General features: G+C 32.7%; 2 protein-coding genes across 2 annotated transcripts; both read left to right on the top strand.

The window, feature by feature from the left end:
- The first annotated feature begins 3245 nt into the window (after nucleotides 1-3245).
- Nucleotides 3246-4653, top strand: LOC137652848 (uncharacterized). Its single transcript, XM_068386243.1, has 2 exons — nucleotides 3246-3592; nucleotides 4587-4653. Exons 1-2 carry the CDS (start codon nucleotides 3246-3248, stop codon nucleotides 4651-4653), a joined length of 414 nt encoding a protein of 137 aa, XP_068242344.1.
- Nucleotides 4654-12439: 7786 nt separating this feature from the next.
- On the top strand, nucleotides 12440-13526 carry LOC137652846 (tigger transposable element-derived protein 1-like). The gene is made up of 2 exons (XM_068386242.1): nucleotides 12440-12683; nucleotides 13051-13526. The coding sequence occupies exons 1-2, from the start codon at nucleotides 12440-12442 to the stop codon at nucleotides 13524-13526; spliced, it is 720 nt and encodes a 239-aa protein (XP_068242343.1).
- Nucleotides 13527-13854: the final 328 nt, after the last annotated feature.

The raw sequence follows: 13854 nt of genomic DNA, 5'->3' as shown, positions 1-13854 counted from the left end.
AGCGAAAACTCTATTCGGGGTGAAGATTGCCATGTGTCATATCAAGAAATACGTCCCCTAATATTATGCGATATCCTTAAGAATTCTTTTAATGGATACTCGCGCCAGGAGTTACAATTCTGGAGACCTATGGTCAATTCTCTGGGAGTATCACTGTAGCTACATATCCATTAGAAAGCTGCCTAAAGTAACCTTCCATCAGGAAGACATGGCTGATCCCAGAAAATCATTTGGAAATGCAACCAGGTTTATATTACTAAATGTCGGGCAAGATTTCATACAAATTAAGATGATACTACAAGACTGATTGGAAAAAAAAAAGTCATGCAGGCAATGATGCTCGTGTTAGAGCTACCAAAACTATAAATGCTGTGAAAGAAACGTTATTCCTGCACAGGATACTAATCATTACATAGCAACATACAAAGCTCCTGTCTTTGTGTGATTTCGTCAGGGGCACTGATCCTGGGGTCGGTAAGAGAATCCAGACATTAATGTATCAAAAATATATGGCTTATTTGAATATGGAAAACATGTTTTAATATGCAAAATTTATCATTAAACGAATGCCAAGTAACAAACTACCAGTTACCTACGATGGAAAAGATGGGTTGGTTTCCATTCTAAGTACAACAAACTTAAATTCTACAGATATAAGTACAGAAGAATTGTCATTGACTTTTATCTTCTTTTTTGGATAAGTGGTTAAGTCACTGTCTATACAAGTTTGCCAAACCAGGGTTTGACTCCTGTCTGGTCACAAGCTCTTGTCTTTGTGTGATTTCGCCTGGGGCTATGCTCACGCGGTAGTTGATAGAATCAAAACATTAATATATCAAGAATATATGAATTATTTGAATATGAGAAACTAGTTTATATATCCAAAATTTAGAATTAATCGAATACCAAGTAACAAACTACCAATTAGCTATGATATTGAGGATGAATTGATTTTAAGTACAAAATACCTGAATACGACGGGTATAAGTACAGAAGAATGGTCATTGACTTTTATCTTTCTACGAGGCCAAGTGTTTAAGTCACTATCTACATAAGTTTGCTGGACCAAGGATTGACTCCCGGCCGGTCACAAGCTCTTGTCTTTGTGTGATTTCGCTTAAAACTCTTATCTCAAGGTCATTAAGAGGATCCATACATTAATGGATTAAAAATATATGGCATATTAATATATATATATATATATATATATATATATATATATATATATATATATATATATATATATATATATATATATATATATATATATTTATAATTACATACATATAATTATATTAATATATATATATATATATATATATATATATATATATATATATATATATATATATATATATATATATATATATATATGTATATATACATATATATATATATATATATATATATATATATATATATATATATATATATATATATATATATATATATATATATATATATATATATATATATATATAAGTATATATATATGTATATATATATATATATATATATATATATATATATATATATATATATATATATATATATATATATATATATATATATATATATATATATATATATATGAATATATATTTATAATTACATACATATAATTATATGAATATATATATATATATATATATATATATATATATATATATATATATATATATATATATATATATATATATATATATATATGTATATATATATGTATATATATATATATATATATGAATATATATTTATAATTACATACATATAATTATATTAATATATATATATATATATATATATATATATATATATATATATATATATATATATATATATATATATATATGTGTATATATATATATATATATATATATATATATATATATATATATATATATATATATATATATATATATATATATATACATATTTACTGCTGCTACCTTCGCGGTCATCTAAGGCAACGAAGGAAGCAGCAGGGCCTACCGGAATAGCGTAACAGTCGCTTGCCATTCATTCCTATTTCTAGCCGGCTCTCTTGCCTCTCTCACATCTATCCTCCAATCACCCAGAGCTTTCTTCATATATACAGTTTATATATATATATATATATATATATATATATATATATATATATATATATATATATATATATATATATATATATATATATATATATTTATATATATATATATATATATATATATATATATAACCTAGACACCTCGGAGGCAAGCTGCCCTGCTAGGTGTTGGTCCCAAGCCCTGATAAATAGGAACGGTTGACGTCAGAAGGACATCCGATTGTGAAAATCCCCGCCCAAACCCATGAAACGGAAGCCGTTATAGATGAACCAATTACCGCTAGGGAGTACCTCGTAGGAGACGCGCAGATACATTGCTTTAACGCTGCGAAAAATAGGCAAGGGCTACTGCAAAAGTGGGCGACCGCAGTTAAAGAAACAAGCCCCAAAATCTATTGGAATTGGCACCTTTAACGTTGGAACCATGACAGGACGTGAAAAAGAAGTTGCCGATATGATGGAGAGGAGGAAAGTACAGATTTTGTGTGTGCAGGAGACAAGTTGGAAGGGAAATAAAGTCAACGAGATTGGAGCAGGGTATAAACTTATTTATAGTGGATACACATAGCGAGGAAGGAATGAGTTGGAATCATACTAGCTGAGAAGCTCAAGAGTTGTGTTTTGGAGGTGAAAAGACTAAATGGTAGAATAATGCATATGAAACTAGAATGGGATGGAGACATGCTAAATGTTATCAGGGTGTGTGCACCTCAGACAGGTTGTCCAGAAGAGTAAAAAGACGATTTTTGGATACTGCTGTATCAGGAAATGATTAACATACCAAATGAAGAACTGTTAATTATAGGAGGAGACCTAAATGATCATGTAGGGAGGAATAGCCAGGGCCTGGAAAGAATACATGAAGGATGGGCTTTGGGAGATCGGAATCAAGATGATGAAAGGGTTATGGACTTTCCTATAGCGTTTGATATGGCAGTAATCAACAATTTCTTTGAAAAAAAAAAGCCCGAATATCTTACAGTGTATAATAGTGGTGGGCAAGAATCCCAAATTGATTTTGTATTAGGCAGAAGGGTACATCTAAAAGAGATAAAAAAAAAACTGTAAAATATTCGCAGGAGAAGCAGTAATTCCCCAACATAGACTCTTGACAGTAGACTGGAATAGGAAGAGAACAATAACAGGTAGGCAAGAGATGATTCCAAAAATAAGATGGTGGAAGCTGAAAGAACCAGAATGTAGGGATACATTTATAAAGAGTATTTTAGTGAAGCTTGGCACCTGGGATTATGAGGAGCTAGATGAGGGGTGGGAACGGAACAGCAGTATTTTGAAAATAGTTGTCAGAGAAGCTTTAGGGATGTCAACAGGAACAGGGCCAAGAGACAAAGAAGCTTGGTGGTGGAGTAATTATGTACAAGAAAAAATCAAGATCAAGAGAAATGCAAAGAAAAGGCATGATGAAGCAGGCACTGAAGAAGATAAGGAGAGAAGTAGATTAGTAAAGAAAGAAGCAAAAGTGGATGTGGCACAGTCTAAACAGTAAGCATTGGATAATATATATAAAGATTTGGACACAAAGGAAGGTCAAAAGAAGATTTACAAGATTGCTAAAGGAATAAATAAAGTGACCATAGATATTACCAACATTAAGCAGATAAAGAATGGGGATGGAGTGGTGATGTGTAGCTCAAGTGATATAAAAGGAAGGTGGAATCAATATTTTAAAAGATTACATAATGAAGAGAATCGTAGATCTATGATTGCAAATGGAAATCCAAATTTAGGAATGGTGAGAGATATAGATAGAGAAGAAATTAAGGTTATCCTCAGTAAGATGAAAAAAATGGAAAAGCTACCGGACCTGATGAGATCCTAGTGGAAGTCTGGAAATGCTTCGGGGAATTTGGAGTTGATATGCTGTGGGATCTGATAAAAAAGATACACCAGAAAGAAAAAATGCCCAGAATGTGGGGAATAGCTTTTTAATACCTATATTCAAAAAAAAGGGGATGTACAAATTGTAGTTATCATAGAGCAATGAAACTCCTCTCACATACTATGAAGCTTTGGGAAAGGATTATAGAGCGTAGGATCAGGGAAGAGACCAAAAATGGAGAAGAGCAGTTTGGATATATGCCAGGGTGAAGCACGATGGATGCAATGTTTGCACTAAGGCAGTTGATGGAAAAATAAAGAGAAGGCCAAAAGGACTTACATGTAGTGTTTATTGACTTAGAGAAGGCTTATGATAGAGTTCCACGGCAGGAGATATGGAGATGTTTGAGAGAGAGGGGAACACCAGAAAAATATGTTAGACTGATTAGAGATATGTATGAAATAGAGGGCACACAAATAAGAACGAGTGTTGGTTTTACCGAGACGTTTGAAGTGGGAGTTGCATTACAATAGGGGTCGTCATTAGCCCCCTATTTGTTTAATATAGTAATGGATGTAATTACTGAAAGAACGAGAGAGAAGTCACCATGGACCATGTTGTTTGCAGCTAATATAATTCTGTGTGATGAAACTACAGAAGGATTAGAGGGGAAGCTGAAGAGATGGAGGGAGGAATTGGAGAGCAGAGGGCTAAAGATCATTAGAACATGAACAGAGTATATATGTTGCAACCGGCAGAACCAATTAAATAATATACATTTGCTGGGTGAAATATTGCAGAGGAAAGAAAATTCAAGTACCTACGGACTTTATGTGGAGGAAACAACAGAAATCCAAACGGAAGTGAACAGTAGAATTCAAGCTGGATGGAATAATTGGAAAAGAGTGTCGGGAGTGTTGTGTGATCGAAGGATAAACCTGAAGTTGAAGGAAAAGGTACATAAAACTGTAGTGACCCCTGCCATGACGTATGGTGCAGACACCTGGCCCATGAAAAAGATCTTTGAGAAGAAAATGAAGGTTGCAGAGATGAGAATGCTAAGATGGATGGCTGGAATCACAAGACTGGATAAGGTTAAGAATGACTTGGTAAGGGGAACAACAAAGGTTACAGAGGTGTCAAAAAAATTCCAAGAAAAAAGACTACACTGGTTTGGGCACGTAATTCGGAGAGACCAGGAGTAGGTTGGGAGGAAGAAGCTGGATGTGGATGTTCCAGGTAGGAGGGTGAAGGGCAGACCAAAGAGAAGGTGGATGGAGTGTTTAGCAGCAGATATGGAGGAGAAAGATCTCATAATGGAGGGCATCGGAGATAGAAGAACTTGGAAATGGCTCTCTAGAAATTGCGACCCTGCTTAGCGGGAAAAACTTTAGTCAAAGAAGTATATATATATATATATATATATATATATATATATATATATATATATATATATATATATATATATACATATACCAAAGCACTTCCCCCAATTTTAGGGGTAGCCGACATTAACAAATGAAACAAAACAAAAAGGGGACCTCTACTCTCTACTTTCTTCCCAGCCTGACAAGGGACTCAACTGAGTTCAGCTGGTACTGCTAGGGTGCCACAGCCCACCCTCCCCCGTTATTCACCACAGATAAAGCTTCATAATGCTGAATCCCCTACTGCTGCTACCTTCGCGGTCATCTAAGGCAACGAAGGAAGCAGCAGGGCCTACCGGAATAGCGTAACAGTCGCTTGCCATTCATTCCTATTTCTAGCCGGCTCTCTTGCCTCTCTCACATCTATCCTCCAATCACCCAGAGCTTTCTTCACTCCATCCATCCACCCAAACCTTGGCCTTCCTCTTGTACTTCTCCCATCAACTCTTGCATTCATCACCTTCTTTAGCAGACAACCATTTGCCATTCTCTCAACATTCATATCCACTCTAGTAGCTAACTCTTTCTTACTCCCGTTCTCACCCTCACCACTTCGTTCTTAACCCTATCTCCTCTAGATACACCAACCATACTCCTTACACACTTAATCTCAAACACATTTAATCTCTGTCTCTCCATCAATTTCATTCCCCACAACTCCGATCCATACATCACAGTTGGTACAATCCCTTTCTCATATAGAACTCTCTTTGCATTCATGCCCAGCCCTCTATTTGTTATTACTACCTTAACTGCCCCCAACACTTTGCAACCTTCATTCACTCTCTGACGTACATCTGCTTCCACTCCACCATTTGCTGCAACAACGCACCCTAAGTACTTAAACTGATCCACTTCCTCAAGAAACTCTATTGAACATGACATTCAACCTTGCACCACCTTCCCTTCTCGTACATCTCATAACCTTACTCTTACCCACATTAACTCTCAACTTCCTTCTCTCAAACATTCTTCCAAATCCTATCACTAGTCGGTCAAGCTTCTCTTCTGTGTCTGCTACCAGTACGGTATCATCAGAAAACAACAACTGATTTACCTCCCATTCATGGTCATTCACATCTACCAGTTTCCATCCTCGTCCAAGTACTCGAGCATTCAACTCTCTCACCACTCCACCAACATACAAGTTAAACAACCACGGCGATATCACACATCCCTGTCTTACCCCCAATCTCATCGGAAACCAATCGTTCATTTCATTTCCTATTCTAACACATGCTTTACAACCTTTCTAGAAACTTTTCAGAGCTTGCAATAACCTTCCACTAACTCCATATAACATCATTACATTCCATATTGCTTCCCTATCAACTATATCATACGCTTTCTCCATATCCATTAACGCAACATACACCTCCTTACCTTTTGCTAAATATTTCTCGCAAATCTGCCTTACTGTAGAAATCTGATTCATACAACCCCTACCTCTTCTAAAACCACCATGTACTTATAAGATTGCATTCTCTGTTTTATCCTTGATCCTATTAATCATTACTCTACCAAACACTTTTTCAACTACACTCATATACACATAGACACACACACACACCCACACACACACACATATATATATATATATATATATATATATATATATATATATATATATATATATATATATATATATATATATATGTATATATATATATATATATATATATATATATATATATATATATATATATATATATATATATATATATATATATATATATATATATATATATATATATATATATATATATATATATATGTATGTATATATATACACATATATATATAAATATATATATATATATATATATATATATATATATATATATAAATATATATATATATATATATATATATATATATATATATATATATATATATATATATATATATTTCTGTTTTTGTGTAAGTCTACACGTGTGTGTCATGATTATATATATATATATATATATATATATATATATATATATATATATATATATATATATATATATATATATATATATATATATATATATATGTATATATATATATATATATATATATTATATACATAAATATATATATATATATATATATATATATATATATATATATATATATATATAGTATATATATAAATATATATATATATATATATATATATATATATATATATATATATATATATATATATATATATATATATATATATATATATATATGTATATATATATATATATATATATATATATATATATATATATATATATTTATATATATATATATATATATATATATATATATATATATATATATATATATATATATATATATATATATATATATATATATATATATTTCTGTTTTTGTGTAAGTCTACATGCGTGTGTCACGATTTTATATATATATATATATATATATATATATATATATATATATATATATATATATATATATATATATATTTGTGTGTGTATGTGTATATGCGTGTGTCATGGTTTTATATATATATATATATATATATATATATATATATATATATATATATATATATATATATATATATATATACATATATATATATATATATATATATATATATATATATATATGTATATATATATATTATATATATATATATATATATATATATATATATATATATATATATATATATATATATATATATACGCTTATATAATCAAATTATGGATGACAATAATAACAAGATAAAGAGTTGATCAAATATTCAACATAGGCATGAAAATCCTATAAAACGAACATCATAAGAGAGAGAGAGAGAGAGAGAGAGAGAGAGAGAGAGAGAGAGAGAGAGAGAGAGAGAGAGAGAGAGAGAGAGAGAGAGAGAGAGAGGAGTATGCTGAAAGAATTAGGTATGGGGTTTCTTGACCTTCCAGGCATGTGAAATGTGGCGGAATAGTAATGTAATGAATTTTTCCAAGAAAACATTCTAATATATTCTTTATCACTGCATAATGTTATTACATTTATGATTCATAAGCCCATATTCAATAATTATTATATATTAGTTTTTTGACTAATATTATCGAGAAACTAAGAGGAAGAAATAAACGATAAACGCCAATTCTGCAATATTTTCTTCCCTTTCCCCGGAATGTTCAAGAATTTGTGGTGTGTCTCAGAAAAATATCTCGACCGCGAAAGAACGAAGCGAAAGGGATATTCCTGAATAACTGAGTGTCCTCCTCTCTCTCCTCTAGGCCTTATGTGAGAAAGAAGAAAAAAAAATACTTGGAATGTTTCAACAGGGGTGGGAAAAGATTTCAGTCCTCGAGCGTCATCCCGAAAATATAAACTCCCCCACTCACGTTTTATTTAGCATTTATCTTGCTGTGCTGTTATGGCCAATATAGTTGTTGGTTTTATAGAATAAATATTTAGTAGTAGTATTTGCATCAGTTTTATATTAATCTAATTGTGTAAAAATATTTCCCTTGTATTTTTTATCGTTAATGTATAATTCCTATATAGTTTTTCTTAATTTTCTGAGATTGATTTAAAAAAGAGCTCAATATATGTTTTGGTCTTTAAAAGGTTCATAGTGACCAGGCTATTCTCCTAAACTTGTATTTAGGTTGCACAATTACTCCATTACTATTAGGTTTTCAGTTACATAAGACATACGTACTATACCTTATATTGAGTATTACAATTTATGGCAAGCACTCTCCAGTATATGTCTTATAGGAAGAATGGGAAAAATTCTTTTATGGTCCATATTCGAATAAGCAACATTCCAAAGGCGTTGAAGCTTTTACCATATTCGTTATAGACATTTCTTCATATTTTCAATGGAAAATACAATAATCTTGTAGATGTGGGGATTTCGGTAACAGCAATGCCATATCTTCTAGTTTCATAAAGTATATTTGTTTTATGGTCTGACCAACGGGATAATAAATGAAAGATTAGATTTATTAACGAAACATACTTAAAAAAAAATAAAGGTTTACAGAAAGTTAAAAGTTATTAGGTTACCTAAAGTAATGTCCAGTCAGCTTTAGCTGAAATCATAAATGTTACCAAATAGCGTAAAACCAACACAAACGCAAATATTATAACGTGAAAGTTGTCGGAATTATATCCTGCTTTAAAAGGACATCTCCAAACGCCTTTCACTAATCAAATTTCAAGAGGCGGTAATGAGCATTGGGACTTCAGGAAGGAACTAGCTCTTTTCTCTATGTCCACTTAGCATAAAGGTTTTCTCCTAAAAATATTTCGCTATTTTATATACGTAGACTAATATTCAACATATAGTTTTGCATCTCATATATTAGAAATCCTTAGAAAAGTGTCGTTTTTTACGTACTGTCCTTTATATCTCTTTTATTCATTAACTGAGTGGGATTACTAAGTTTTACTGCAATACTTTATATCCCAATATTTACAATAATGGTATCCATATAAAGTTGTTGACGGAATATATTTGCATAAGTAGCATGTGTTAAGATATGATTTAACTGTTTAATTCAATTAATAATTTTGCTGTGTTTGTGTGTGCGTGTGTGTGTGTGTGTATGTATGTGTTTGTTTGTATGTGATTTTGTGTGTATGTGTGTTTATACATAATACACCATATCATTACTTTACATACGTATAACTAAAGATAATGGTAAGTTGAATGGTGCACAGGATAAGTAAAAAAAAAAAAAAAGCAACAACATTGATTAAAGACTTTCAATGCCACTGATCCTTTAATGATACGATCGGAAAATAACGTTTTGAATTCCTTTTGATTATATTTTTTCTTTTTTTCAAACTTCATATATTAAGAACGATTAACACCTTACATCAAAGGAATCTCTCCTTTCTTGTAATAGTGAATCCCAGGAAATATTATGTAATATAGATTTAATCTCATTTTGTATGTATACCTTAAAAGATGCTATCAAAAAAAAAAAATCTTAGAAGTAATTTTTACGGTATGTTTTTTTTTTTTTTTCGGTAAGGAGAAAGAAACTATTCTTAGATGTTTATGATTTTTATTTATTTTTTTTAAGAAGGTGAAAATCATAAAAATTGCATAAAAAGCATCATTGCTTCTTTTTCTACTTAAAAGAGATCAAACTCACAATATTGACATGGTGGTTAAAACATTGTGCGGTAAAGATCTTGTAAGGAATATGTTAAGGAGCAGAGTGATTTAGATTTGGGAATAATTGCTTAATGAAAAGTGAATGAAGGGAAGGTAAAAAATAGCTATTAGGTTCTGGTTTAAAAGTTTGAAATTAGAATGATTTTGTCTATGTGTTTAAGCGTGAGAGCGGATGGAGGAAAATTCCGCTTTATTCACTATATATATCCAGTTCGAGAACTGAAACTTTTACAGGAGTCAATGAGAACCATTAAGATTCAATTGGAGCAACCTCACGTATGTTGCAAAATTATATCTGGATATTTAAACAAATGATGCCATTAAAGAACCCATTCAGCTCAGTAAAGTGTTTCTGCATTTGACCAGGGTCCTTATTATTATGAGATTCTTGAAATCAAAACTTTAAACTGCCAAAGGGCTAAAAAAAAAAATGAAAAAAAGCCTCTCAAGTCTACATTAAACAATTAGAATCATATACAAATGGTAGAGACACACAGTAGTTTTGCTTCTTTGGAACATTGAATACTGCGGCCTTTACTCTAAATTGCTATTTGAAACTGTTTTGTAAGATATTCTAACAAGTAAAACGAATAGTAATTAATTGTGAAATGTGATTTTATAGATATAATATCATCGTGGAACCTGTACCTGTCTGAAGAAAGATTAACAGCTCTAAAAAGCGATATTTTACAAAATTATTCTTTAAATGAAAAACTGCCTTGGCTAAACATATTTAATCATGGTCAGTATTTTTTTTTTCTTTTAATTGCCAGTATGAAATGGTCCCTTTAAACGAAAAATCTAAATGTTTAAAAATCTAAGCAACCCAACAACTTCTAAGTCCAATGGGGAACTAATATTTAGATGAAAAGAGTTTATATATCATAAAAATAAAATGGCATGATACCTACTTCTAGAATTAAGAAATATATGGATACAATGTCTAGAAATTAGTAATTTAACAGACACAGAGCACTGACCTATGGAAAACTTTTCTAGGAGTCATATGAATAAGATAGCAAAAGCTGGTCCTAAGAGGAAACACGTCCCATACCATCAATTTGTTTCTAGACTTTATCATTAAAAATAGAATAGGTCCCAGTCAGGCCAGAATATAGTAGTTTTTTATAAGAGTTAGTAATAAATCCATTAAATGAATACAACTAGTTAGGAAACAGTATTATTAGGATGGTGCTAATGGCTGCTGAAACCGGGATATCTCCCTAATATGATAATCAGTAAGTGTCTGGATATACAGTGGAACCTCTACATATAATTGTCTTTACATACGATTGTTCCAACACCCAAAGTTGAATTCGATCAAATTTTCGTCTCGACACCCGAAGTCTTGCTCCAACATCTGAAGTAGATCATATGCGTAGGATTTTCTCGAAGCGTCGATCGTAGTTTCTTGTTTACGCCGGGAGACGGCAGCACATCGGAGGGACGCCATTGAGTGTCGCCTTGATGAGTTCTCTGTTCTCGTTCCCATCGTGTGGTTGTCCTCTGTTCGCTGCGTTATTAACAGTGCTTATTATCTTCCATTTCACATTCTTTTTTTTTTTTTTTTTTACGTATAATCATGGGTCCTAAGAAGCTGAGTTTCGGTTCAGGAAGTAGTAGTGGTGATGAAAGAAAAAGTCAATGCTGTCATTAGATCTAAAGCAAGAAATTATAGAAAAACATCAGCGCAGTGTTCATATGAGCGATCTTGCTAAACAATATGGCCGGAATATGTCTATGATCTCTCCGATCATCAAGCAAAAGGTAGCCATTAAAGGAGTCAATATATCGAAGGGGATCACCATTAATTCTGAACGTCGTAGCCCTACCCTGGAAGAGGTGGAACACCTTTTGTTGATATGGATAAAGGACAAAGAAATTGTTGGTGATACGATCACTGAAAAAGATCATTTGTGATTTCCAGTGCTATCTATTGTGACTTGATGGCGGCGGGCTCTGGGGGTGACACGGTGGAGAGTTCAACTGATCCTACGACTGAGGAGTTAAAGGCGTCTTGTGGTTGGTTCAAGATATTTAAGAAACGGAGTGGGATTTATTCAGTTGTTCGGCAAGGAGAGGCTTCAAGTTCAGACACGAAGGCTGCTAATGATTTTGTTAGGAGGTTCAAAAAGATCTTGGAGGAGGAAGGCTACCTAGAACAGCAAGTTTTCAACTGTGATGAAACCGGTCTGTTTTGGAAAAAGATGCTTAGTTGAATATACATTACTGCCGAAGAGAAAAAAATGCCTTGACATAAGCCTATGAAGGATCGGGTGACTCTTGCCCTTTGTGCCTATGCCAACGGGGACTGCAAAATAAAGCCGTTATTGGTTTACCATTCCGAAAACCCTAGGGCCTTTAAGGCACATAGAATCAATAAGGACATGCTGCATAATTTGTGGCATGATAATTTTAAGGCTTGAGTCACTAGGCATTTCTTTGTTGAATGGGTAAAACTAGTTTTTGACCCTTTCTGTCAAGAGGTTCTTTCAGGAGAGGAATATGCCTTTGAAGTGCTTGGTTTTCTTGGATAATGCACCCGTTCACCCGTCAGGACTCGAAGAGGATATCATCGACCAGTACAAATTCATCAGAGTGCTGTATCTTCCACCGAACTCCACCCCTATCCTCCAACCCACGGATCAGCAAGTCATCTCTAATTTCAAAAAGCTCTACACCAAGCACTTATTTAAGCAGTGCTTTAATGTCACGCAAAGTACCAACATAAATTTGCGTGAATTTTGGAGGAGCCATTTCAATATCGTGCACTGCTTGAAGTTCATAGATCAGGCTTGGAAGGGGGTAACTCGTCGGACAATGAATTCAGCTTGGAAGAAGATTTGGCCTGATGCTGTTTCTCCAAGAGATTTTGAAGGTTTTGGCCCCGACCCTGAACCTGTGCTTGCCATAGAGGAAGACTTCGAAGAGATTGTATCCCTTGGCAAGTCCGTGAGTCTGGAGGTTGACAAAGATGACATCACCGAACTCATCGATGAGAATCATGAAGAGCTCACCACCGAGGAACTCTAAGGAGCTGCAAGCCATGCAGCATGATGAGTGCCTACCGCAGTTGAGTGAGTCGGAGGAGATCGAGGAGTTTGGTTACATCTTAAGTTTGTCTGAAATAAAACAGATGTGGGCATATCATCAACACGTGGTTGATTTCAACGATAAGCATCATCCACAGAAATTTCAGGTTTGCCATATAGTTTCGCAGTTTGATGATGTCTGTTTAACTCATTTCAGAAAAATTCTAAAAGGCCGTACTAAGAAACTTTCTCTCGATAGTTTCTTTAAAAAATCTACGAAGCGGTTTAGTGATCGTGATGAAGAGAAAGAAAGTGGAGAGCTGTGAATA

This window comes from Palaemon carinicauda, chromosome 14 (assembly GCF_036898095.1).
Source record: "Palaemon carinicauda isolate YSFRI2023 chromosome 14, ASM3689809v2, whole genome shotgun sequence".
NCBI lineage: Eukaryota > Metazoa > Arthropoda > Malacostraca > Decapoda > Palaemonidae > Palaemon > Palaemon carinicauda.
Note: the sequence above shows the minus strand (reverse complement) of the source record. Positions and strands in the feature narration are given on the sequence as shown.

What these genes read in the sequence shown, in the direction of transcription:
- LOC137652848 (XM_068386243.1), top strand. Translation starts at nt 3,246, where the DNA reads ATGATTCCAAAAATAAGATGGTGGAAGCTGAAAGAACCAGAATGTAGG. An exon ending in GATGTGGCACAGTCTAAACA is followed by an intron (nt 3,593 to 4,586) that starts GTAAGCATTGGA and finishes ATGAAACTACAG; the next exon opens with AAGGATTAGAGGGGAAGCTG.
- LOC137652846 (XM_068386242.1), top strand. Translation starts at nt 12,440, where the DNA reads ATGGCGGCGGGCTCTGGGGGTGACACGGTGGAGAGTTCAACTGATCCT. An exon ending in TTTCAACTGTGATGAAACCG is followed by an intron (nt 12,684 to 13,050) that starts GTCTGTTTTGGA and finishes TTCACCCGTCAG; the next exon opens with GACTCGAAGAGGATATCATC.